This window comes from Malaclemys terrapin, chromosome 1, assembly GCF_027887155.1.
Source record: "Malaclemys terrapin pileata isolate rMalTer1 chromosome 1, rMalTer1.hap1, whole genome shotgun sequence".
Classification (NCBI taxonomy): domain Eukaryota; kingdom Metazoa; phylum Chordata; order Testudines; family Emydidae; genus Malaclemys; species Malaclemys terrapin.
Window position 1 is genome coordinate 64,854,998 of NC_071505.1, and position 23,699 is coordinate 64,878,696.

The 23,699-nt window shown below is 44.0% G+C and overlaps 1 protein-coding gene and 1 long non-coding RNA gene across 2 annotated transcripts; one reads left to right on the top strand and one right to left on the bottom strand.

The window, feature by feature from the left end:
* Nucleotides 1-299: 299 nt before the first annotated feature.
* On the bottom strand, nt 300-6,143 carry LOC128836051 (uncharacterized). The gene is made up of 3 exons (XR_008444732.1): nt 6,055-6,143; nt 774-824; nt 300-424 (listed from the first exon to the last, which is right to left on the bottom strand). It is a non-coding gene; the product is annotated as an uncharacterized LOC128836051 (long non-coding RNA).
* SLC35E3 (solute carrier family 35 member E3) lies at nt 5,652-14,728 on the top strand. Its single transcript, XM_054026053.1, has 5 exons — nt 5,652-6,147; nt 7,002-7,112; nt 9,256-9,414; nt 11,831-11,913; nt 12,231-14,728. The coding sequence occupies exons 1-5, from the start codon at nt 5,758-5,760 to the stop codon at nt 12,415-12,417; spliced, it is 930 nt and encodes a 309-aa protein (XP_053882028.1). The 5' UTR covers nt 5,652-5,757; the 3' UTR covers nt 12,418-14,728.
* The last annotated feature ends 8,971 nt before the right edge of the window (nt 14,729-23,699 follow it).

Consider the following 23,699-nt stretch of genomic DNA (forward strand, 5'->3'; position numbering starts at 1 on the left):
AGGAAATGGAATGACTCAGGTAACTATAGGCATGTCAGCCTGACATCAATTCTGGGCAAGATAATGGAGTGGCTGATACAGGGCTCAATTAATAAAGGATTAAAGAAGGGTAATGTAATTAATGCATATTAAGATGGGTTTATTGAAAATAGATCCTGCCAACTAACTTGATATCTTTGAAGAGATTACAAGTTTGGTTGATAAAGGTAATACCACTGATGTTATATACTTAGACTTCTGTAAGGCATTTGACTTGGTGATACATGAGATTTTCATTTAAAAAAAAAAAGAGAACAATATGGATTAAAAACTGATTGTAATTTAATTGTAAATGGGAAATTGCCATCAAGCAGATGTATTTACAGTTGGATCTCTCAGGGATTGGTACTTGGTCCGATGCTATTTAATGTTTTCAATCAATGACCTGGAAGAAAACAAAACCATCAATGAAAGTTTGCAAATGACACATACAGTGAGGGAGTGGTAAATAATGAAGTCAGTGGTTCAGAGCGATCTGTATCACTTGATAAACTGGGTGCAAGCAAACAATATGCATTTTAACACGGCTAAATGAATACATCTAGGAACAAAGAATGCAGGTCATTCTTACAGGATGGGGGACTCTATGCTGAGAAGCAGTAACTGAAAAAACATTTGTGTGTCGAGGTGGATAATCAGCTGAATGTGAGCTGTGTGAGATACTGTGACTAAAACGGCTAATACAATCCTTGGATGCATAAATGGCAATCTTGAGTGAGTAGAGAGGTTGTTACCTGTTTGGCAATGGTGCAATCACTGTTGGAATACTGCATCCATTCTAGTGCCTGCAATTCAAGAGGAATGTTAATAAATAGGAGAGGGTTCAGAAAAGAGCTATGACAATGATTAAAGGATTAGAACATATACCTTCTAGGGACAGACTCAAGGAGCTCAATCTATTTTGCTTAACAAAGAGAAGGGTAAGGAGTAACATCTATAAGTATCTCGATGGGGAGCAAATATTTAATAATGGGCTCTTCAATCTAACAGAACGGTATAACATAACCCAGTGGCTGAAAGTTGAAGCTAGACATTCAGAGTGGAAACCAGGCAATTTTTTAACAGTGAGGGTAATTAACCAATGGAACAATTTAGCAAGGGTGATGGTGGATTCTCCACTGACAGTTTTTTACATCAGATTGGATGTCTTTCTAAAATATAGGCTATGGATATGGAATTATTTTGGGAAAGTCCTAGGGCCTGTATTATACAGGATGTCAGATTACATGATCTCAATGGTTCATTTTGGCCTTGGAATCTAAGAAGGGAATGAGGCTGCAGGGAAATGTGTGTAGGGAAGTGGGGAAAGAAGACAACAGTTGGGAAGAAGGGACGTTAAATTAACACAAAAAGGGAGTTACTAACCCTTTTAAAAAAAAAAAAAAAAAAAACTAATTGCTTTAAAGGCAGTTAAAATATCTGCATGTGTTCTTGATATTACTCTTTCATTTTATGTAAACAATCAGTGTAGTTGCTTCAGGGATGGTGTGATCTCAAAGGGGGAGACGTGGTCCACGTTCTGAAAAAGTTTGAAAATTCTTGTGCCAGACTCATTATTTCCTTTAGAAACCCCACTTTAATTATGTTTATAGCCATCATTTTAATTACACATTTAACTAAAACCTGGAGCTGTATTTTTTTTTTTTCCCTAGCTGGAGAAGAGCAAAGAGGCTACAGCTAACTATTGCGCACACACAGGTTTTGATTTAGTAACCCAAGCATCATAGTTCCTGGTCTAGCAGCAGCTCAGAGGTTGAAAGGGAAGCCTCTTGTCAGTGTCCCTGCCACAGACCCCTTCTGTTTGTATCAAGAAGTTGTTCTAATGGGCTGGGCAAGCTAGAACTCCCTTTGAAATTCATTGGTGCTCTGAACAGTGGATATAGAGGAACCAGATACTCTCTCATTCCAAGGGCTGTGAATGCTGTAGAGCCAGCTGAAACAGAAAGATGGGTGAGAAACCTAATCTAAGCATGTCAGCTCTGAGTACTAACCACAGTACCGTCAGGCCAATCTGATACTTCTGCTTTTTTATTAAGATCAACTGATTTCCCCACTTAACAAGGAGTTTCACTACAACCACAAAAACAGAATTTCTAAAAGATGTACTGCTTCTGGGTGCTTGTGTACGTGTCCATTTCTGCATTGGCTATATTCACTTCACAAACAAAAAGATGTCAGAACAGCATAGTCATGTGTTGCCACTAATAACAAAAATTCTGCAGGCTTACTTAGGCCCTCAGTGACACCTGTACCTTGAATGAGTTTGTACAGGTGTAAGTGACAGGAACTTATTAAACATTTGCTTAATGCACTGGTTTTTGAAGCACAAATGCCTACCAAAAGATGTAAGGGGGGCGTGGGGACACCTGAAACTTCTTAATGTCTCTGAAGAGGAACTGTGTTAGGTATCACTCCTCACAATGTTTGAAGGTGTTTTCCATTTTGATTGACTAGGTATTGGATGGTTTCGTTCAAAATGCTGCTCATTTGGCACCTTAAGGAGCTGTACTTGAATGGGCAAAAGAATTATTTAACTGTCTTCTATGGACAAGGAAACTAAAAACCTTGTCTTTGTCAGTGAGATTGTACAATGTTTAGGGCAGGGGTTCTCAAACTTCATTGCACCGCGACCCCCTTCTGACAACAAAAATTACTACACGACCCCACAATGGGGGACTGAAGCCTGAACCCATCAGCGACCCACCACGCCGGGCGGGGGGAAGGGCCAAAGCCCAAGTCCCATCACCCTGAGGGTGGGAGGGGGGGAACCCAAGGACTTCAGCCCCAGGCAGGCAGCCTGTAACCTGATCTCCACCAGCCAGGGCTTTGACTTCAGCCCCAGGCGATGGGGCTTGGGCTTTAGCCCCCAGCAAGTCTAATGCCAGCCCTGGTGACCCTATTAAAATGGGGTTGCAACCCACTTTGGGGTCCTGACCCATAGTTTGAGAACTGATGGTTTAGGGCAGGGGTCGGCAACGTTTGGCACACGGCTCGCCAGGGTAAGCACCCTGGCGGGCCAGCCCAGTTTATTTACCTGCTGACGCGTCAGGTTCGGCCGATCGTGGCTCCCGCTGGCCGCGGTTCGCCGTCCTGGGCCAACGGAGGCGGCGGGAAGCCGCGGCCAGCACATCCCTCGCCCGCGCCACTCCCTGCCGTCCCCATTGGCCCGGGATGGCGAACCACAGCCAGTGGGGGCCGCGATTGGCCAAACCTGCCACGTCAGCAAGTAAATAAACTGGCCTGGCCCGGCCCGCCAGGGTAAGCCGCATGCCAAACGTTGCCGATCCCTGGTTTAGGGTAATGGAACCCAACCTCAGCTCTCCAACATGGCTACTTACAGAGCTACTGCTGCCCAATGTCCCTCAGGAAGATTTTATTTTTCAGCTGTTTCCCTACCGGGAAAGGATTTTGCTATATGGGTTAGTGGGCCACTCTCCGTTCTCTGCGGGTCAGGTAGTTTGGGGGCATTTTTGCTGTGTGACAATCTCACCCTGGGGACACTGATTTGAGGGGTGGTGGGATTTTGCTGTGGGTTAATTTCTTTTAATATAGTGATAGGACTAGAAGGGACCTTTTGGGTCATCAAAAAGAATGAGGAGTACTTGTGGCACCTTAGAGACTAACAAATTTATTTGGGCATAAGCTTTTGTGGGCTAAAACCCACTTCATCGGATACATGCAGTGGAAAATACAGTAGGAAGATATATATACACAGAGAACATGAAAAAAATGGGTGTTGCTATACCAACTCTAATGAGACTAATCAATTAAGGTGGGCTATTATCAGCAAGAGAAAAAAAACTTTTGTAGTGATAATCAGGATGGCCCATTTCAAACAGTTGACAAGAAGGTCTGAGTAACAGTAGAGGAAAAATTAGCATGGGGAAATAGTTTTTACTTTGTAATGACCCATCCACTCCCAGTCTTTATTCAAGCCTAATTTAATGCTGTCCAGTTTGCAAATTAATTCCAATTCTGCAGTTTCTCGTTGGAGTCTGTTTTTGAAGGGGTTTTTTTGTTTGAAAATTGTGACTTTTAGGTCTGTAATTGACTGACCAGAGAGGTTGAAGTGTTCTCCAACTGGTTTTTGAATGTTATAATTATTGATGTCTTATTTGTGTCTATTTATTCTTTTGTGTAGAGGCACATGATGGCCTATATCACATTGGTAGATGTGCAGGTGAACGAGCCTCTGATGGACTGGCTGATGTGATTAGGTCCTATGATGGTGTCCCTTGAATAAATATGTGGACAGAGTTGGCAACGGGCTGTGTTGCAAGGATGGGTTCCTGGGTTAGTGTTTTTGATTTGTGTCTGGTGTGTGGTTCCTGGTGAGTATTTGCTTCAGGTTTGAGGACGGTCTGTAAGCGCGGACTAGTCTGTCTCTCAAGATCTGTGAGAGTGAGAGATCATCTTTCAGGATAGGTTGTAGATCCTTGATGATGCGCTGGAGAGGTTTTAGTTGGGGTTCTCTGTTAGTCTCTAAGATGCCACAAGTACTCCTGTTCTTTTTGCTGATGCAGACTAACATGGCTACAATTCTGAAACCTTTTGGGTCATGAAGTCTGTTGCCTGCCCAGAACTGGGCCCCGAGATGGCAAACAGGGTTCGTTGCCTGGTGTGCTTGGCACCAATAAAGACACCGAGGGGAGAAAGCAGCCAAGTTCATTTCAGAACTCTGAAATGGCACTAGGAGACCAGCATGTCTCAAATCAAGTGCCACAAATACAAACAAATTTTCCCTTTTATACTCCAAGCAGTTTCTGTGCAAGCCTTTGTCTATTTCACCCTTACCCCTCCCTTCCAGACAACAGTTACAGGAGGTACACAATGTGCATGTTAGAAACTTTCCCTTCGCCTGCTTATTGCTTGGCCTTGCAAGGCCTGCTTACAGCAGCTGCCTGCTCGAAAAGCTGACCCTTACATTTCTGCTTCAACATGTAAGCAGTTAGCATAGAAGTAGGTGAGAGTTCACAAGATGGAGTCACTGTGGCTCACAGACCCAGAGCGGAAGAGCTTCATCGGCACTTTTGGCCTTCCACTCTCCCGAGTTACCTGGTAGCTATGCCTAGTGACACCAACAAGTCCATCCTCTGTGGTCACAGACAACAATATGGTGTGGTCCTGTTCCTTAACCAAGCAAACTAAACTAATTATGACTAATTGGGGCAAAAGCACTACTGGGAGGCTGCTTCGGGTCCTCCCTCCTCTGAGGGCCAGAAATAGGGTGACCAGACAGCAAATGTGAAAAATCGGGACAGGGGGTAGGGGTAATAGGAGCCTATATAAGAAAAAGATCCAAAAATCGGAACTGTCCCTATAAAATTGGGACATCTGGTCACCCTAGCCAGAAACCTCATTCCCAGCAGGGTAAATTCATCCGCGGGCGGCCAGTTCCTAACGATCCCTGCCTAGACCGGCCCGACACTCCCGCTTCGCTGGCTCGTCTCCCTGCAGGCGGGAGCGGGCTGCACGCGAGCGACTTCCCCGGGGCCTGGCGGGGGACTGGGCTGGGCGGAGGGCCGCGGGTTTGGGCCGGCCCTGCCCTGCCCGCCCCCTGGCTCCGCAAGCGGAAGCTCCCGCGCTCCGCCCCCCGTGTGGCGTGGTGGTGGGCGGGGGAAGGCGGCGAGTCGGCGACCCTGAGCGCCCGGCTGCCTGCTCCGTACTCGTTGGCCGGGCAGCCGGCCCCGCTGAGCGCGGAGGCGGCTGCCGGGCGCCATGGGGCCGGGCCCGGGCCCGGGGTGGCTGGCGGCCGGGCTGCTGGTGAACCTGGTCGCCTCCATCTGCATCGTGTTCCTGAACAAGTGGCTCTACGTGCGGCTCGGCTTCCCCAACCTGAGCCTCACGCTGGTGCACTTCGCCGCCACCTGGCTCGGCCTCGGCCTGTGCCAGGCGCTGCGCGTCTTCGCCCCCAAGAGCCTGCGGCCCCGCCAGGTGCTGCCCCTGGCGCTCAGCTTCTGCGGCTTCGTGGTGTTCACCAACCTGTCCCTGCAGAGCAACACCATCGGCACCTACCAGCTGGCCAAGGCCATGACCACGCCGGCCATCGTGGCCATCCAGAGCCTCTTCTACGGCAAGAGCTTCCCCCTGCGCATCAAACTGACCCTGGTGAGCGCCGGGCGGGCGCGGCGCGGCGCCCGTCCCCGCTTTCAGTCTGTCTGCCTCGGCCGCTGGGGGGCCGGATCGGGGAGCCCCCGGCGGGGCGGGCGGATCGGGGAGCCCCCGGCGGGGGGAGCAGCGTCCTGTGAATTTCCCCCCTCCCTCTTGCCCTTTGCCAAAGGGTTATTTCCCCCTTTCCAGGCACGTCACCGCCTGTCCCTTTGGCGCTCACTGACTTAATAAATCTGTTAGTTGAGTCACCAGGATTTCGATGGTTCTGTGGCTCCTTGGGCAGAAGTGCTGGGTTAATGGACATGCACCTTCTCTCGTGTGCTGGCGAGTGGGGTCGAGGTGCTGTTGCTTGTGTGGACTGCGGGGAAACCTCTGAAATAGCCAGTAATGAGCAAAACGTCACCACGGTCACCAAATGCTGCCACCCCATCTCTAGCTACTAGGGGCCTCAATGGAATCTTAACTCTTGTGGGTCAGTGTTAAGGCCTTCACGTTATTTTGATATTTTTTTCATACCATCAAGGGATTGTAGCAGTGTTGTATGGGGCTTCTGTCCTGTTTCCCAGCGCAGCATGGGAGAAAGTGCAAGTCAATCTTTGTAAAATTCTCTAAAGATGAAACACGCTAATTGTTATTCCTTCCAAATACAATTTGTGTATAGCTCATGCCATGTCTTAATCATGGAATATATCTTTACAACCTCTAGTTATAAAGCTTGAGAGAAACTCTGGATAAAAGGGTGATGATGTGTGTGCAGACCTTTCCAAAACATTGGGGGAGAACAAGTTTTGCTCCATTGAGTTCCATCTGCAGCAAATGTAAATAATAGCCAACATTTTCTTTCCTTACAGATTCCCATAACTGTAGGTGTATTTCTGAATTCCTATTATGACGTGAAGTTTAACTTCCTTGGAATGGTGTTTGCTACCCTTGGTGTTCTAGTTACATCCCTTTATCAAGTGGTTAGTAACTTGTTCTTCTCTATGTGCATGTTTCATAACAAAAATAACTTTTTGACACCTTGTTTCAAATTTCGGAAAGTAATAGAGGCAGGCTAAGTGGTCTGGAAATAGTATGTCTTAAGTTAGTCGTGGTCTGTAAGTAGTAGGGAAGAGACTTCTGGTACTACATAGCTCTTTAGCAGAAAAGATCATAACAAGATACAGTGGTTGGAAGCTGAAGCATGACTAATTCAGACTAGAATTTTAAGGCACACATTTGTAACAGTGAGTGTAATAACCATTGGCACAACTTACTTAGTAATATGGTAGAGTCTCTGTCACTTGAAGTCTTTAAATCAAAACTGGATAGCATTCTAAAAGATACGCTATCACTCAAACAGAAGTTATGGGCTTGAGGCAGGAATCACTAGGTGAGGTTCTATTGACTGTCACGCTAGATGACGATGATGGGCTTTTTTGGCCTTAAAAATCTATGAGAAGAGGAGAAACAGGCAAAGTTACTGTGATGGTGCAACATTACATGTATAGCAGAACTGCTAGTTGGCCTGTGGGTGAAATTCCATCCTGTGCTTTCTTAGAAAGCCCTTAAATAGAATGTAATGTAATTATAGTTATATTTTAATTTAGAACAGAGATTATTTCAGTATAGTAAATTGTCTCTTATATAATGCTGCATTACTTACAGTAAATGCTGTTTATTAGCATTATTATAGTTAAGTGCAATAAAATATCAATTAATGCCTTGAAAATAATTTGTCTAAGGGTTTTCATTTGTAACGTTTATTTTACTAATCATAGATGCAAAGATAACAGTAGTTTTATTAAATTATACATGCTGAAAATCTCAGTTATAATCAATATCAAAATGAAGTTTAGTATATGTATAATTAAAGGAAGGAAAACCCTGGAATTATAAAAATGTTAGTCATGCTTATTAGCATATATATCGTAATGCAAACTGAGGTGGGGGCATAGGGAAAGTAACAGCAGTTAGGAGTAGATTTTATTTAAACATACTTTAAAGTACTACTAGAATTTATTTTTTTGTGACTGTCATAATATGCAACAGTTCTGTAGAATATTCTTAAGGTATATTATGTACTTTTCAGTGGTTCTCAACCAGGGGGACACAGAGGTTTTCCAGGGGGTACATCAACTCATTTAGATATTTGTCTAGTTTTACAACAGACTACATAAAAAAACACTGGCAAAGTCAGTAAAAACTAAAATTTCATACAGACAATGACTTTATACTGCTCTATATACTATACACTGAAATATAAGTATAATATTTATATTCCAGTTGATTTATTTTATAATTGTATGGTAAAAATGAGCAAGTAAGCATTTTTTTTTTTTCAGTAATAGTGTGCTGTGACACTTTGGTATTTTTATGCTTGATTTTGTAAGCAAGTAGTTTTTAAGTGAGGTGGGGTACCAAAGGCAAATCAGACTCCTGCAAGAGGTACAGTAATCTGCAAAGGTTGAGAGCCACTGGTTTAAAGAGCTGCCTAAAATATGCAGTTCAAATGTTGCATGCTTTCACACACATTTGTGATAACGGCATGCAAGTTAACTTGATGCAGTCAGCTATGGCTTTAATAATCATGCTCAGGCATCCCATAATAGTAGAAAGTTGAAAAGATAGGTAGTTTCTGTAATACTGCTTGCTCTTATTGGGAGATGGTACTGAACCCTTACTAGGCTAGATCCAGAATTGGTGCGAGAATGAAAGGAGCCAGCTTTTTCCAACCCCCCCATTTATCTGTCCTTACTCAAGTGGCAGACCCTCTTATAGAGAATGGGAGGAGACAAAGAATAGAGAGAAGATGAAGGGAAAAGATTCAAGCATTACCCATCAGACATTGTAATGAAAAAGCTCTTTCAGCCAATTCTCTTCCTTCCTCATATGCCTGCACCCAGTGGCTTATCACTGTCTACTCAAAATAGGGCGGGAAGACTAACACGCATGCATCTGGTTAAAATATTTGGTGTTCAGTAAATGGAAGTGGAAAACACAACAGTCATCCTATTTATTATGTAGTGCCGGCCATATGAGAGTCCCTCCTTATTAGTAACCAAATTCCTTTTATATGAGGACTTGATTTTCCTCATGTTTAACAACTTTATCTCTTGGTTTTAGTGGGTAGGAGCCAAGCAGCATGAGTTGCAGGTTAACTCTATGCAGTTGCTGTACTATCAGGCACCAATGTCCTCTGCCATGTTGTTGTGTATCGTACCCTTCTTTGAGCCAGTATTTGGAGAAGGGGGGATATTTGGACCCTGGACGCTTTCTGCTGTGGTAAGATTTTCTATTTTATTTTTTTAATTTAACACCAATGGCCTTATCACTTAATATAACAGCTTCCCATACAGTCATTGACAGTGAATGTGACGGGGGCCGTGGGGAAAGAGAATCAGTCCCTGCTCCCCTTAATTATTTAAGCCCCATTGTGTGAGAGAGGAGTATCTCTGTCAACATGTTTGTCTGTGGCCTGATCTACATTTAGGTCAAAATAGCTACAGCACTTGGGAGTGTGAAAATCCATGCCCCTAAGAGCTGTAGCTACACCATCCTAAGCCCAGCATAAATGTAGCTAGATTGATGGGTGACCGTTTCCCTCAACCTAGCTGTCAGGGAGGTGGAGTGACAGAAAAAACCCTTTTGTAGTCTGCATCTGTGCTATCAGGTTACGTCACTATAGTCCGTGTAGTGTAGAAGTGGCCTAAGGACAGGTCTTCACTACGGTAGGGGGGTCGATTTAATATACGCAAATTCAGCTACGCGAATAGCGTAGCTGAATTCAACCTATCGGAGCTGACTTACCCCGCTGTGAGGACAGCGGCAAAATCGACCTCCGCGGCTCCCCGTCGACGGCGCTTACTCCGCTGGTGGAGTAAGCGCGTCGATTCGGGGATCGATTGTCGCGTCCCAACGAGACGCAATAATTCGATCCCCGAGGGATCGATTTCTACCCGCCGATTCAGGCGGGTAGTGTAGACCTAGCCTAAGAGTATTCTCTCCTTATTCTTGTTTCTGGTTAGAGGGCATTTTAGTAACAGGAAAAAAGTAGACATTGGCTCCCTCTAAAGTTCAGGAATAAGCAACTTTTTAAACTGTTTTTTAGGAAGCTTTAGTTGCCATGTAAATATTAGAAACACAACAATCATTACAACAGTGAGCTTTTGTTTAGAGTATAGTGTGTGTGTGTGTATATATATGTGTGTGTGTGTGTGTATGTAATATATAGTCATCAGATTTCTCTCTCTTACAGGGTGTTACTTTCATAATGAGCATCATTACAACATGCTTTACATGTCATTTCTAGTGATTTTATTAAATTCAGTAAAATCTCTGATTACACATTTAACAAACCAGACATATATCTATCAAATGTTAATATTAAAAAAAAAAAATGGACAGTTGTGCTGATTATTTGCAGGTGAAAGCACTTTGTCTGAGTAAACTGTAACCAAATATCTAAGTGTATATTTGTCCTCTGTGTATTTTGCTGGGTACATAATTGGTGTGTTAATATTTCCATGACAGGCTCCCATGCTTTGTGAACCATTCCTCTAGAGTTGGACCATTTTTCTTTTTCCAACGAGAGGCTATCAGTAGTCTAGCAGCTACTAGCAGATGATAGATTAATTCTTCATTTCCTTTTGTGTGACCATTTCTGACAGGAAGCCCCAGCAGGATTAACAAAGGACCATTTGGTAATAAATATCCACCAGTGTTACTAGATACCTAATATTTTAAATATAGTGACAGATAACCCCCCAGATGAGCCACCAACTGTGAGTTCATATATAAATCAAATAATAAAGCACTCATCTAGAGTATCTAAACTAGATGAACAATGTAAGTCAAAAGCCAAAGAAATTAACCTTTCTATTCCCCACACGCACACAGACTTTACAAAATCCAGAAGCTTGTCCTAGTTTTTTAAAGTAAAATTATGTAAATGATCCTGGAGCCAGCAGTCGCTTTCCACTGTGGGAACGATACAAATGCTTTCACTGCTCCCTGACTTCACTTCTGGCGGAGGAGTGCTGGTAGTGGTTACTTTCTGCAGTCAATAGCTGCTTTGTACTGGGAGGGCTCTAATCTTCTTCATCCTCATCTTCTTGATGTCCCTCAAGAGGATCAGGGCTCAAATATATATTCATTACATACAGTTGTATAAGGCAGAAGGTACCTTTAGTTTAGAAAGTGCCAGTATCACCCAGTTAGTGATATGTCAGGCAACGATTAATGCAAGATCTCTCTCCAGTAGTACTGAAATCAGTGACTGGAATAATGAATCATCACAACAGATGGGACAGATATCTCGTAATTATTTCTGTAACCTTAACTAAGTTTTGCATCTAAAAAGCTGTGATCTCTTAAATATGGTTATGGAACATCATTTTTGTGAGAGAGCAGTTGAGTATCTGGGGCCATTTCTCAGACATGGCAAGTAAAGAGAAAGAAGATACGCATTTTGTAGCACAATTCACCTTTCGAGATTGTGTTCTAAGCAACTTAAATTGACAGTGTCTACATTAAATTAGAACTCATGTTTGCCTTTTTTTGTTCTGTCTCTCTCTTCTCTTGTGTCATGTCTTACTGATTTGCAGTTGACAGTAAAGAAACCTGATTAAACAATTTGGGGTGTAACTAGAGATGGTCAGAAATATATGTTAGATTACTGACTGTGTCCATTAATCCACAGTTAATGGTGCTGCTGTCTGGTATAATAGCCTTTATGGTAAACTTGTCCATTTACTGGATCATTGGAAACACATCACCTGTCACGTATCCTTTTTATTATTGGCCACTCCCATTGTTTTCAGATGAATGGCAGTATTCAGTCAAGTACATTTCACAATGAAAAAAGCCCACTGGACAAATAGGCTGGTAATTTACCCGCTTTATTGTGAATGTTAAAACTGGAAAAGCACAATCCAGTTGTTAGTTATAATTGCACAGATAAAATTGAAAGGTTGTGTGAATAGAAATTGATGTGAATAACCGTAGTCCATTTTGGGGATAGATAGTGAATCTCTTATGCGTTCATATTTTTATTTTTAATATTTTGACTATTTGTTATGATCCTTAACAGAGATGTGTAGATATAATATGTTTGGACACTTCAAGTTCTGCATCACTCTGTTGGGAGGGTACCTGTTGTTTAAAGATCCACTGTCACTTAATCAAGTCCTTGGGATTTTGTGTACTTTGTTAGGCATTTTAGCTTATACCCATTTCAAACTTAGTGAGCAGGAAGGGAGTAAGAGTAAACTGGTTCAGCGTCCATAAATCAAGATATTCTGGAGATGATAAACCTTCAAAGGGAAGGAAAACCAACATTAAATATGCACTGATTGTAGAACGGGCAAAATAGCTGAAATAAAATTTGGATTAATATCACCACCAGGATCATCATGCTGAAACAAAATAAAATGAATCATTACATAAAACATATTTTCCATCTTAGTCCAACCTATATTTAAATAGTAACATTTAAAAAAAGATCAAGTGGTCTAAGTCAAATTAGAATGGAAATTCTATAGAAGTGATTATGACTTTCACACTGAAATGAAATGAGCTTATCTTGGTTAATGTTACAGTAAATGCTGAAGGAATTAATTTTGCCCTTTGTGATATCATGCCAGTGTTACTATTGTAAAGAATCTTGTTCGAGACACTTGTATGCAGATATTCTAGTACATGACAGCACATGCTTCCTGTTTGTCTGGTAGATGAAAAGGCAAATTGCTTTTTTGTTAGCTTTTTTAAAAAGCTGTCAAACATCATTCTGATTCCGACATGCTTGCTTGCGTGTTTGGTAACTACCTGAATAACTTTCAGTAGAAGGGATCAGATACAATTATTAGTGGAGTGGAGACTCAGGCAACCGATCTAACTAGTTATCAATTTGAACCAAAACCGAACACCCCAAACTTTGGGAAAGTTGGAAACCAGCTCTGAACTTCGCAGCTCAAATTCATCTGTGGATCTGCCAGGAAATTTAGTAAGTCACTAGTGTTTTGGAAAATGTTCTGTTTCTGCTTCCTGATTTTCTAGTGTCAAAACAGACTTTCACAACACTTTTTGAACCTTTGTGGGCTTAGTAAACCTACATAGCTTGCTTTAATTGCCAAATGAAAATGGTTTTGCAAGTAAGAACACAAACACCCACCTGTTCGGGGCAGCAGATAAACTATGCCAAGACTCGGTCCAAAGAGATCTTTAAGTTTAAAAAAATTAAGTAGGTGGGATGTGGGAGTTGAACCTCCTGTTGTTCTAATCCATTCCCTAATGTGTGCGTGCACTTCCCTCATGCCCTCTGCCCTGTAGTTCTCTCAAAAGGGCAAGGTGCATCCTATATTCACAGGTTCCACTGTTGTTACTGTTTGTATAGGGAAAGGCCAATGGGTTGCTGAGAAATTTAATCTCTGTCATGCCGCCCATAATATGCTGGAAAGACAATCTCTTCAGGGAAATCTGCAGCAGATGATGACCTTGGGATGGGCACATGTTCCGCTGTAAATTGGGGGAGCTTTGAAGATTACCTTGGGCCAGAGCCGTGCATGGGTTTTTGGCCATTTGGAAAGGCAGTTTTGAGGGCCATGTTGTAGAAAATGGAAAGTTACGTCAGTTTTCCTGCTTTCAGTAAATGTGGTAGAAACATACGTTTGCCAGATTGACAAGTGGTTAGAATTTATTTGCATTACTTCACTGGCATTATGTTGTTTCATCTTCATTTATTTATAGTTGCTTTAAAGAGGAAAATCATGTGAACAGAAACGTGTTTTAGGTTTTACAGCCACCAACATAATGGTTGGGTGGGTAGTTCTTAGCTTTTTTTACAGGTTAAATGATCAGAAACCTTAATGCTATGTTAATGTGGAAGAAGCAATCTCAATCAAGTTATTTTTACAATGAGGCCTGTTTTCAGGCTTGTACATTTGTTCCGTTTCTGGAGTTTGATTTTTTTAAAAACAATTTCTCTTGTGTACCTTAAATTTACATCAGATTACTCTATATTGTTTCAGTATTCTAAACAGCTGATGTCTTTATCACTGGTATCTGAGGCATTGTACAGGTGCAAGAAAAATTTCTTTTGTATACATTTTTATAAATCTATAATTTGTTAGAATTTAAAGACAAATAGACTGCTGAGAAATATATGCAGAACAGTGCAGTCTTTAGGTGCATATTCTTGAGTACATGCACTGAGAAAACGTTTTGCATTGATTTGTGCTGTGCACAAGCTCTTCTAAAATGTAAATACACCATGAGGACGTTCTGAGGGTTAGAAATAAGATGCCTGAAAAGCCTGTGTGATGACAAAATCAGAGATGGGATTGACGAGAAAACTGAATAAAAATGTATGATGCAAATGCTTTTCACCACAGCATCTGATCCTCAGAATGGCAAAAGAAAATTAAGAAAGTAATTCAAAAGCATTGGCGACTGAAAAGGATACATTATAAATATAGTCTGTTCCTGGAAAATGTACAAGTCCTGTAGGTCACTGGAGTGACTGGATTTTTTTCATATATTTAACAGTTCTACTTTGGGTTTTACCTAGTATGACTGATGAATAAAATAATTCTTGAACTTCTCTCTTGTCTGTCTTTGTCAAATATTTCAAAATATTAAACAGGGAAGACTTGTGTAATCCTGGGCAAAATAGATTCCTTGATATATAGTTAGGGAGGACACTAAATTTAATTACGTGACCTGTACTGCACCTCTAGCTATTGTTATGTTTTTGAGAAGAGGGGTAGCTGGATTTTTTTCTGATTGCATTGACTGACTGCATTTTTAATGAAATGTCCGGGGCATCTACAATACAAGACAAGCACCACTTGTGGTTTTATAAACTTAATATACATGCTCGAGGTGTCACACTTCATTGCTTCTGTGGGGCAATCTCACTGCATTCAGAGGCTCCTGGAATCCATTCTCCCACCCCCAGACGTCCCGTGTGCCACTTTCTCATCCCTTTATTTCAGGGACTCACTGCAACCCCACCCTTCCATTAAGGGCTCTCTCCGCCCCCCTCTCCCCATTAGCCTCTTCTCCCTCCATTCCCCTTTCTCCACATAAATGTCCCTCATTCTCCACTACATGTCAGGGCTCTGTGCTCCCATGTCCCTCTCCTATCATTTTATTGTCCCACCCTTGTCAGGGACTGTGCGCCCCTTATCCTCCCTGCCACCCTTCCATTACTACTATTCTCTCTTTCTGGGAGATAAATAATTCTGGGTGTCCGCCTTTTGAACTGGAGTGGGAAGGTGGGCAGAATTGAGATGGGGGACTTAATATACTGGAAGATGTTAATAGCAGCCGTCAACAGGTTCTTTGAGCTCTTGACAGTTGAAGGCCAACGAGCTGTAAGAAGCTCCATGTGTCCCCCACTTTTCCACCTTCCGAAATGAAGAGTTTTGCCCACTGATGCCTAGATACAGCATTCCCTGAAATTTTGGAATTGACTGACCACAGCATTTAAAAGGTTTTGTGTTAGATCCAAACAACGAACGGCTGTTGTGTCGAACATGGGGCCTCATTTCATTCAGCCAATTATGGTTCTGACCTCGGATGAGTTACAGGCGGGAAGTGCCTCATTTTTCCCCATCTGTAAAATGGAGATAACAATCAAGACCTCCTTTGTAAAACGCTTTAAGATCTACTAATGAAAGTTGCTGTGTAAGAGCTGGATATTAAGCACTTCTGTATCCAAATCAGACCAGGAAAAATTACACTATTTTAGGATCCAGTCCTATTACCCTGACTCTCTCAATCTCCTTTGAGGTCACTGGACAACTCATAACTAAAACAAACAGGATTACTTTTAAACTGTAATTACAGGATAGGGAGAGGCATATACCAAAAAAAAAAAAAAAATCCCTAGCAAATACAGGTCTTTGTTCCTTTTTCTAAACTATTTGGATTTGGTGGATCTGGCATGTTTCCTCATTTGTGTGTGTATATATAATACACACATACACATGTATTTATGAATGTTCTCTGTGCTGACAGTAAAGCAATAAAACTTGTAGCCAAACTCTGCAATCCTGAGGGAAAAGCAATAATAGCATCTTTTGCCACACATACTGAAAGGGTTTCTTACAAATTAATGCTCTTTCTGCCAAATGCTTGTTCATTAGGAAAGTAACTAGTTCTAATGCATTCAAATGTTGTTTTAATACTTTATTCCTGCTAATTGCCTGTATTTAAGATTCTAAGTCATCTTGCTTTTCATTAACAGTAAACCAGAGAATTAGAATTTTTTTAATACTTTTTTTTAATACATTGTGTGTGTTAATTGGTCAGCTTCAGTCTTTGGTGTTCCCTTGTGACAAAATTTAAGCACCACAGCAAGCCTTGCTGTTGAGCTTGCTTATTGGCCCTCTGCCCATAACCTCAGCCTTCCAGCTGGGTTGGTGGTAGTCCTTTTCCCTTTCAGAGTGCTACAAAGTCCAATGTCTCAGGAGGTCAATTGCCCTCGCTTGACGGCATGAAGACCCAGGCCTCCTTGAGTGTGGCCCATTTGTTCAGTCCCTTAAGAAGCCCTGTTGGTAGAGGAACCCAAGCCCACCCACTCTGTGTGTTCCAGGCCAGGGCATTGTATAAAGTGGCTTTCATCAATCTCTCCCACCCTTTACTGTTGTCCTGGCTTGCTTCTTACGGTGCTTCACCTTTATACACAGACATTTTTTGTAGCAACTGGGAAACACTGAAATAACATTGATAAAACCTCTGCATGTTTGGCAGCATTTGTACTTGCTGATCTTGTAGGACTTGATAAACTATGGCAAGGGTTGGGAGCACTGTGCCGAGGGAGCTTTTTCTGCTGATGGTAAACAGTTCCTTGTCAGCCTGGAGGCTGAAGGGATGTACTTTGCTGCTGTTCAGTGTATGAAAAGGGGGGTTGTTTTTGGTAGTCTACCTTCAAGACAGAGCTTCCATTCAGCAGGAATTTATCCTGCCTCTGTCTGCTCACGCTAAATGAATGCACAATGGTAGCACAAGACCAAAGGAACACTGAGGCCTTATTCAGTCTGCCTGTAGTTTTATTAAATTTCTCTGAAATAGTCGTGGGCAGGTAGATCACCCTTGATAAGGGGTTTACTCCACAGGAAGGACAGGAAAAAAACATTTCTGTTTAGCTAGGAAATATTTGTAAAGCTCTAATGATAAAAATCACTGAATTCATAGTGACTTATGTAGGAGCTGCAGAAATATTCAATATTTAAAGCATATTGAAGTACAACTTAGTTAGAACTAAGAACTTGTTTAGCACATCTGTTCTCATAAAACCTACTGACAATAAACCCTCTCCACCCAACATCTGTCTTTTAACTGTGCTGTGTCTATGTGCTTGGGTTGTAGATGATCAGAGATTTTGTTCTTGATTACTATGTTACAAAGTACTGTTGCACTGTCCAGTTCAGGGGTCGGCAACCTTTCAGAAGCGGTGTGCCGAGTGTTCATTTATTCACTTTAATTTAAGGTTTTGCGTGCCGGTAATACATTTTAATGTTTTTTTAGAAGGGGTCTCTCTCTAAGTCTATATTATATAACTAAACTATTGTTGTATGTAAAGTAAACAAGGTTTTCAAAATGTTTAAGAAGCTTCATTTAAAATTAAATTAAAATGCTGATCTTACACTGCCAGCCTGCTCAGCCCGATGGGTGGGAGGTGGGGGGGTTCAGGGCAGAGGGCTGGGGTGTGTGGGGGTGCAGGGCAGAAGGCTGGGTGTTGGGGGGACTTGCGGTCAGGGCAGAGGGCTGGGTGTATGTGGAGATGCACCACGTTGTGCGAAGAAGCGGGGGAGGAGGGAAGCTTGACTGCCGCAGGACCAAGCTTCTGCCTCCTGCCCCCGCAGGGGAGAGTGGTGGGCGGGGGGGCTATGTGTGGCAGGGGGCCGGGACTCCCCCACCACCACCACTGCTCTTCCCTGCGGGGGCAGGAAGCAGAAGCTTGATCCTGCGGCAGCCAGGCTTCCCCCTCCCCCATTTCTTCCCACAGCATGGTGCATTCCGGCCCCTCCGCCCCCTCCTCTCACCGGGCAGGCAGCATGCCACTCAAAATCGGCTCATGGCACGCATGCTGTAGGTTGCCGACCCCGGTCCAGTTAGTAGTAGTACTTTTGACAACAATATAGACAGCTGCTAGTGAAGCTTGTCAGCATGTTTGGGAGGACAGAAAGGAGGCGGCCTTTTAATTCAGTGTTGTTCAAGTCAAACTTAGGATTGCATTACTGACGTTAAGAGGACGTAATGAGGCAGGAGGCTGAAACGTTGTTCTTCAGCAGATTGTGACCTTTCACGAGGCATTCATTCTCCAAGAGCACTGTCCTGCTCCCACTGAAATCACTAGGTGCTTTACCAGGGATTTTACTGTGAGCAGAATTACTGTTTACATTTGTCAGGGTTTTTTAAAATTTACCGATCAGAACATTCCCCCACTCTCTGCCTTCCTAGTGAAAGAGAAGGGGAAAAAATGCTAAGTAAACAAAGTGAGGGCTGGAGATCATGTGAATGTTGGTTTCCACAGCAGACACATTTTCTCTCTCATGAGTGTAAAGATCCAATTCTGTCTTTTTCTATGGTAAGTGACAAAAACTAGGTTAATGGAGAATTAAGGTTTCCTGATGACAGCTCGTGCTCTTCCAGAATGTTGAGTTCAGCAAAACTCAAACTTCAGAAAACCAGGAAATCAAGTGTTAAGGTACATACCTATGTAAGCCCCAAGAGCAGACACTAGGTACTGGGAATTATCCACATGCAGCTGCATTCCATGTGTGAGTTGTAGCTGTATTAAATGGCAGAGGTAATAGATGGGGCAGGTTGACAGAGGTGTGTTTGTGAGCTGAGGAGATGGGGATTGGTTTGAGGAGCATCACAGAGCTGTGATTGTGATATTAGATCAGGATTTGTGCCCACCCTGTGAATACAGGAAAGGGGAGCATGTGTACCTTGAGGATGTAGTCTGCATCATTTTATTGCAAAATTGTGTAGGTTGTTTCAGTAGCAAGGCACTAGAAAGGTCTTGACATGGGAATTGTCAGTAGGGAGGTGAAATATGAGAGCAGTCTGTGGGTTTACTGATGGGCTAAGTTCCCTCTAAGCTGTGCAGCCATGCAGCAGGCTATCAAGGGCCATGCGGGCGTGCAGGGGGGAGAGGTGCCTCTCCCCCAGCCCCGGAGCTGCCGCAACCAGTGAGAGAGGGCTGGGGGGAGTCCACTCTCCCTGCCGCAGCCCCAGGGCAGCCTGTACCCCAAACTCCTTATCCCCGGCCTGCACCCCAAAGCCCGCACCCCCTGCCAGAGCCCTTACGCCCCTGCATCCCAACCTTCTGCCCTAGCTCTGAGCCCCTCCTGCATCCCAAACCCCTCAGCCCCACCCCCGCCACTCATCACCTTCATATTGCTGTACATAACAAAATTCATTCTGCACATGGATGTAAAAAATTAGTGGGAACATTGCTGATGGGTAAGGGAAAGTGCAGGTTTAGATGGTATCCTGAGAACGTGAAGTGGTTGTTAAATTTCACAAATGTGGTATTCTGCCAGAAGAGCAAGGCAAGTGTAGGGCCGATGCACATAGAATCATAGAATATCAGGGTTGGAAGGGACCTCAGGAGGTCATCTAGTCCAACCCCCTGCTCAAAGCAGGACCAATCCCCAACTAAATCATCCTAGCCAGGCTTTGTCAAGCCTGACCTTAAAAACCTCTAAGGAAGGAGATTCCACCACCTCCCTAGGTAACCCATTCCAGTGCTTCACCACCCTCCTAGTGAAAATTTTTTTCCTAATATCCCATCTCCTAGAACTGGAAGGGACCTTGAAAGGTCATCGAGTCCAGCCCCCTGCCTTCACTAGCAGGACCAAGTACTGATTTTGCCCCAGATCCCCAAGTGGCCCCCTCAAGGATTGAACTCACAACCCTGGGTTTAGCAGGCCAATGCTCAAACCACTGAGCTATCCCTGATCATCTTCCAGTCTCTTTGCCTGCCCTAATATCCAACCTAAACCTCCCCCACTGCAACTTGAGACCATTACTCCTTGGGTACATCTACACTACCCGCCGGATCGGTGGGTAGCGATCGATCTATCGGGGATCGATTTATTGCGTGTAGTGTAGACACAAAATAAATCGATCCCCGATCGCTCTCCTGTCGACTGCTGAACTCCAGCTCAGCTACAGGCGGAAGCAAAGTCGATGGGGGAGCAGCAGCCGTCGATCCCGTGCCGCAAGGACGTGAAGTGATTCTAAGTCGATCTAAGGTACGTCGACTTCAGCTATGCTATTCTCATAGCTGAAGTTGTGTATCTTAGATCGATTCTCTCCCACCCACCACCCCCCAGTGTAGACCAGGCCCTTGTTCTATCATCTGGTATCAGTGAGAACAGTCTAGATTCATCCTCTTTGGAACCCCCTTTCAGGTAGTTGAAAGCAGCTATCAAATTCCCCCTCATTCTTCTCTTCTGCAGACTAAACAATCCCAGTTCCCTCGGCCTCTCCATAAGTCATGTGCTCCAGCCCCCTAATCATTTTTGTTGTCCTCTGCTGGACTCTTTCCAATTTTTCCACATCCTCCTTGTAGTGTGGAGCCCAAAACTGGACACAGTACTCCAGATGAGGCCTCACCACGTCCCTTAGTCTGCTGGCAGTGCCCCTACTTATACAGCCCAAAATGCCGTTAGCCTTCTTGGCAACAAGGGCACACTGTTGACTCATATCCAGCTTCTCATCCACTGTCACCCCTAGGTCCTTTTCATAGAATCATAGAATCATAGAATATCAGGGTTGGAAGGGACCTCAGAAGGTCATCTAGTCCAACCCCCTGCTCAAAGCAGGACCAATCCCCAGACAGATTTTTACCCCAGTTCCCTAAATGGCCCCCTCAAGGATTGAACTCACAACCCTGGGTTTAGCAGGCCAATGCTCAAACCACTGAGCTATCCCTCCCCCCACAGAACTGCTGTCTAGCCAGTCGGTCCCTAGTCTGTAGCAGTGCATGGATTCTTCTGTCCTAAGTGCAGGACTCTGCACTTGTCCTTGTTGAACCTCATCAGATTTCTTTTGGCCCAATCCTCTAATTTGTCTAGGTCCCTCTGTATCCCTACCCTCCAGCGTATCTACCACGCCTCCCAGTTTAGTATCATGTGCAAATTTGCGGAGGGTGCAGTTCACGCCATCCTCCAGATCATTAATGAAGATATTGAACAAAACCGGCCCCAGGACCAACCCTTGGGTTGGGGCACTCGGCTTGATACCGGCTGCCAACTAGATATGGAGCCATTGATCATTACCAGTTGAGTCGACGATCTAGACAGCTTTCTATCCACCTTATAGTCCATTCATCCAGCCCATACTTCTTTAACTTGCTGGCAAGAATACTGTGGGAGACCGTATCAAAAGCTTTGCTAAAGTCAAGGAATAACCCATCCACGGCTTTCCCCTCATCCACAGAGCCAATTATCTCATCATAGAAGGCAATTAGGTTAGTCAGGCATGACTTGCCCTTGGTGAATCCATGCTGACTGTTCCTGATCACTTTCCTCTCCTCTAAGTGCATCAGAATTGGTTCCTTGAGGACCTGCTCCATGATTTTTCTAGGGACTGAGGTGAGGCTGACTGGCCTGTAGTTCCCCGGATCCTCCTCCTCCCCTTCTTTAAAGATGGGCACTACATTTGCCTTTTTCCAGTCGTCCAGGACCTCCCCCAATCGCCATGAGTTTTCAAAGATCATGGCCAATGGCTCTGCAATCACATCTGCTAACTCCTTTAGCACCCTCGAATGCAGCGCATCCGGCCCCGTGGACTTGTGCTCGTCCAGCTTTTCTAACTAGTCCTGAACCACTTCTTTCTCCACAGAGGGCTGGTCACCACCTCCTCCCCATACTGTGCTGCCCAGTGCAGTAGTCTGGGAGCTGACCTTGTTCGTGAAGACAGAGGCAAAAAAAGCATTGAGTACATTAGCTTTTTCCACATGCTCTGTCACTAGGTTGCCTCCCTCATTCAGTAAGGGGCCCACACTTTCCTTGACTTCCTTCTTGTTGCTAACATACCTGAAGAAACCCTTCTTGTTACTCTTAACATCTCTTGGTAGCTGCAACTCCAAGTGGGATTTCCTTATTTCACTCCTGCATGCCTGAGCAATATTTTTATACTCCTCCCTGGTCATTTGTCCAATCTTCCACTTTTTTTAAGCTTCTTTTTTGTGTTTAAGATCAACAAGGATTTCACTGTTAAGCCAAGCTGGTCGCTTGCCATATTTACTATTCTTTCTACACAGCGGGATGGTTTGTTCCTGCAACCTCAATAAGGATTCTTTAAAATATAGCTCCTTTCCTTGACAGTGAAAAGGCAGAGTGCAAGTAAGGGTTTTATGGGTATCACTCAAAGAGGGAAAAGGTAAGGTTACATGGGCGTATACCTTAACTCTGTCTTTCCTAGTTTTCCCTCATTTGAATTTTGCTGAAGTTGACGTTCTGGAAGAACATGAGCTGTCATCAGGAAATCTTAATACTCCATTAATGAAGCCATTTAATTTCCTTTTTTAACAGAAAGAAAACTTCTTGGTAGGAATTAGTGGTGGTTGTGGCATCATTTGTAGATAGCATACAGGCCAAGAGGACAACTGATTCTGACCCTACCCCCTTCCTCATCTTCCCCACCACTATTCAGCCCCACCAAGTATCCCTGTTCCTTCCAGACCAGCTGCCCCCCACCACTCTATTTTGTGCAGGTTTCACCCCACCCCAGATGTGCGAGCATGTCCCTCGTGTGTCTATGTGGCAGTGTATCCAGGTTTCCAATGGGACCCATCCTTGGAATCTGACTTCCCCTGTGGATGACATGAGAATCCAAAGGCTCTTGTAAGAGTCATCACAATTTTCTGAAAAGAAGCTGTATTCTGTGCACTGTTTGGCCAGCTGGGTTTCCCCTCACATATCCCACCACCCCCAAGTGCATTTTGGGGTAATTGAGACACACAGCTTTACCCATTTATCTGCAGCATATGAGGCTTAGAGAGGTGTGAAGTGGTCCATTCATCTTAATGAGATGTTCTCAGATGAAAGGTAATAGCTAAGAAAGATGAATACAACTGAATCAATAACTCTGAGACCTGTAAATATTTTTCTGTGTGTTCCCATGCGCCCTCCTCCCCCCCCTTCGCAATGTGGGAGAGTTTCTGATATGTGTCAGGCATGCCTGTTTTAAGCTCCCCACCCAGAGGGGCAGGGCTCAGATGGGGGGTAGTGAGATGGGCTTAGGCCCCACCTCCCTAGAGGAACGAGGCACCCCAGATCCATGAGGAGGTAGAGGCTGAGGCTCAAAGCTCCCAGTAAGGCAAGTCCCCCACCCCACCCCACCCCCAAATCTGGCTTGCACACATGGATGCAGGGAGTGAGGCTAAGACATCCCTGGGGGTCAAGACAAGGTCCCAGCTTACAGGGTAAGAAGAGGATCTCAGACCCCCCCGCCCAAGGCAAGCCCCTCCCCCAAAACCTGGCTCACATGAAGGGCCCATGGAAGGGGGTCAGACTCCCCACTGATGGGCAGGGGCCCCCAGA

Coding starts and splice junctions, on each gene's coding strand:
- SLC35E3 (XM_054026053.1), top strand. CDS start 5,758: ATGGGGCCGGGCCCGGGCCCGGGGTGGCTGGCGGCCGGGCTGCTGGTG. Junction 9,415..11,830: donor CCTGGACGCTTTCTGCTGTG/GTAAGATTTTCT, acceptor ATTAATCCACAG/TTAATGGTGCTGCTGTCTGG. Junction 11,914..12,230: donor GGAAACACATCACCTGTCAC/GTATCCTTTTTA, acceptor AGAGATGTGTAG/ATATAATATGTTTGGACACT.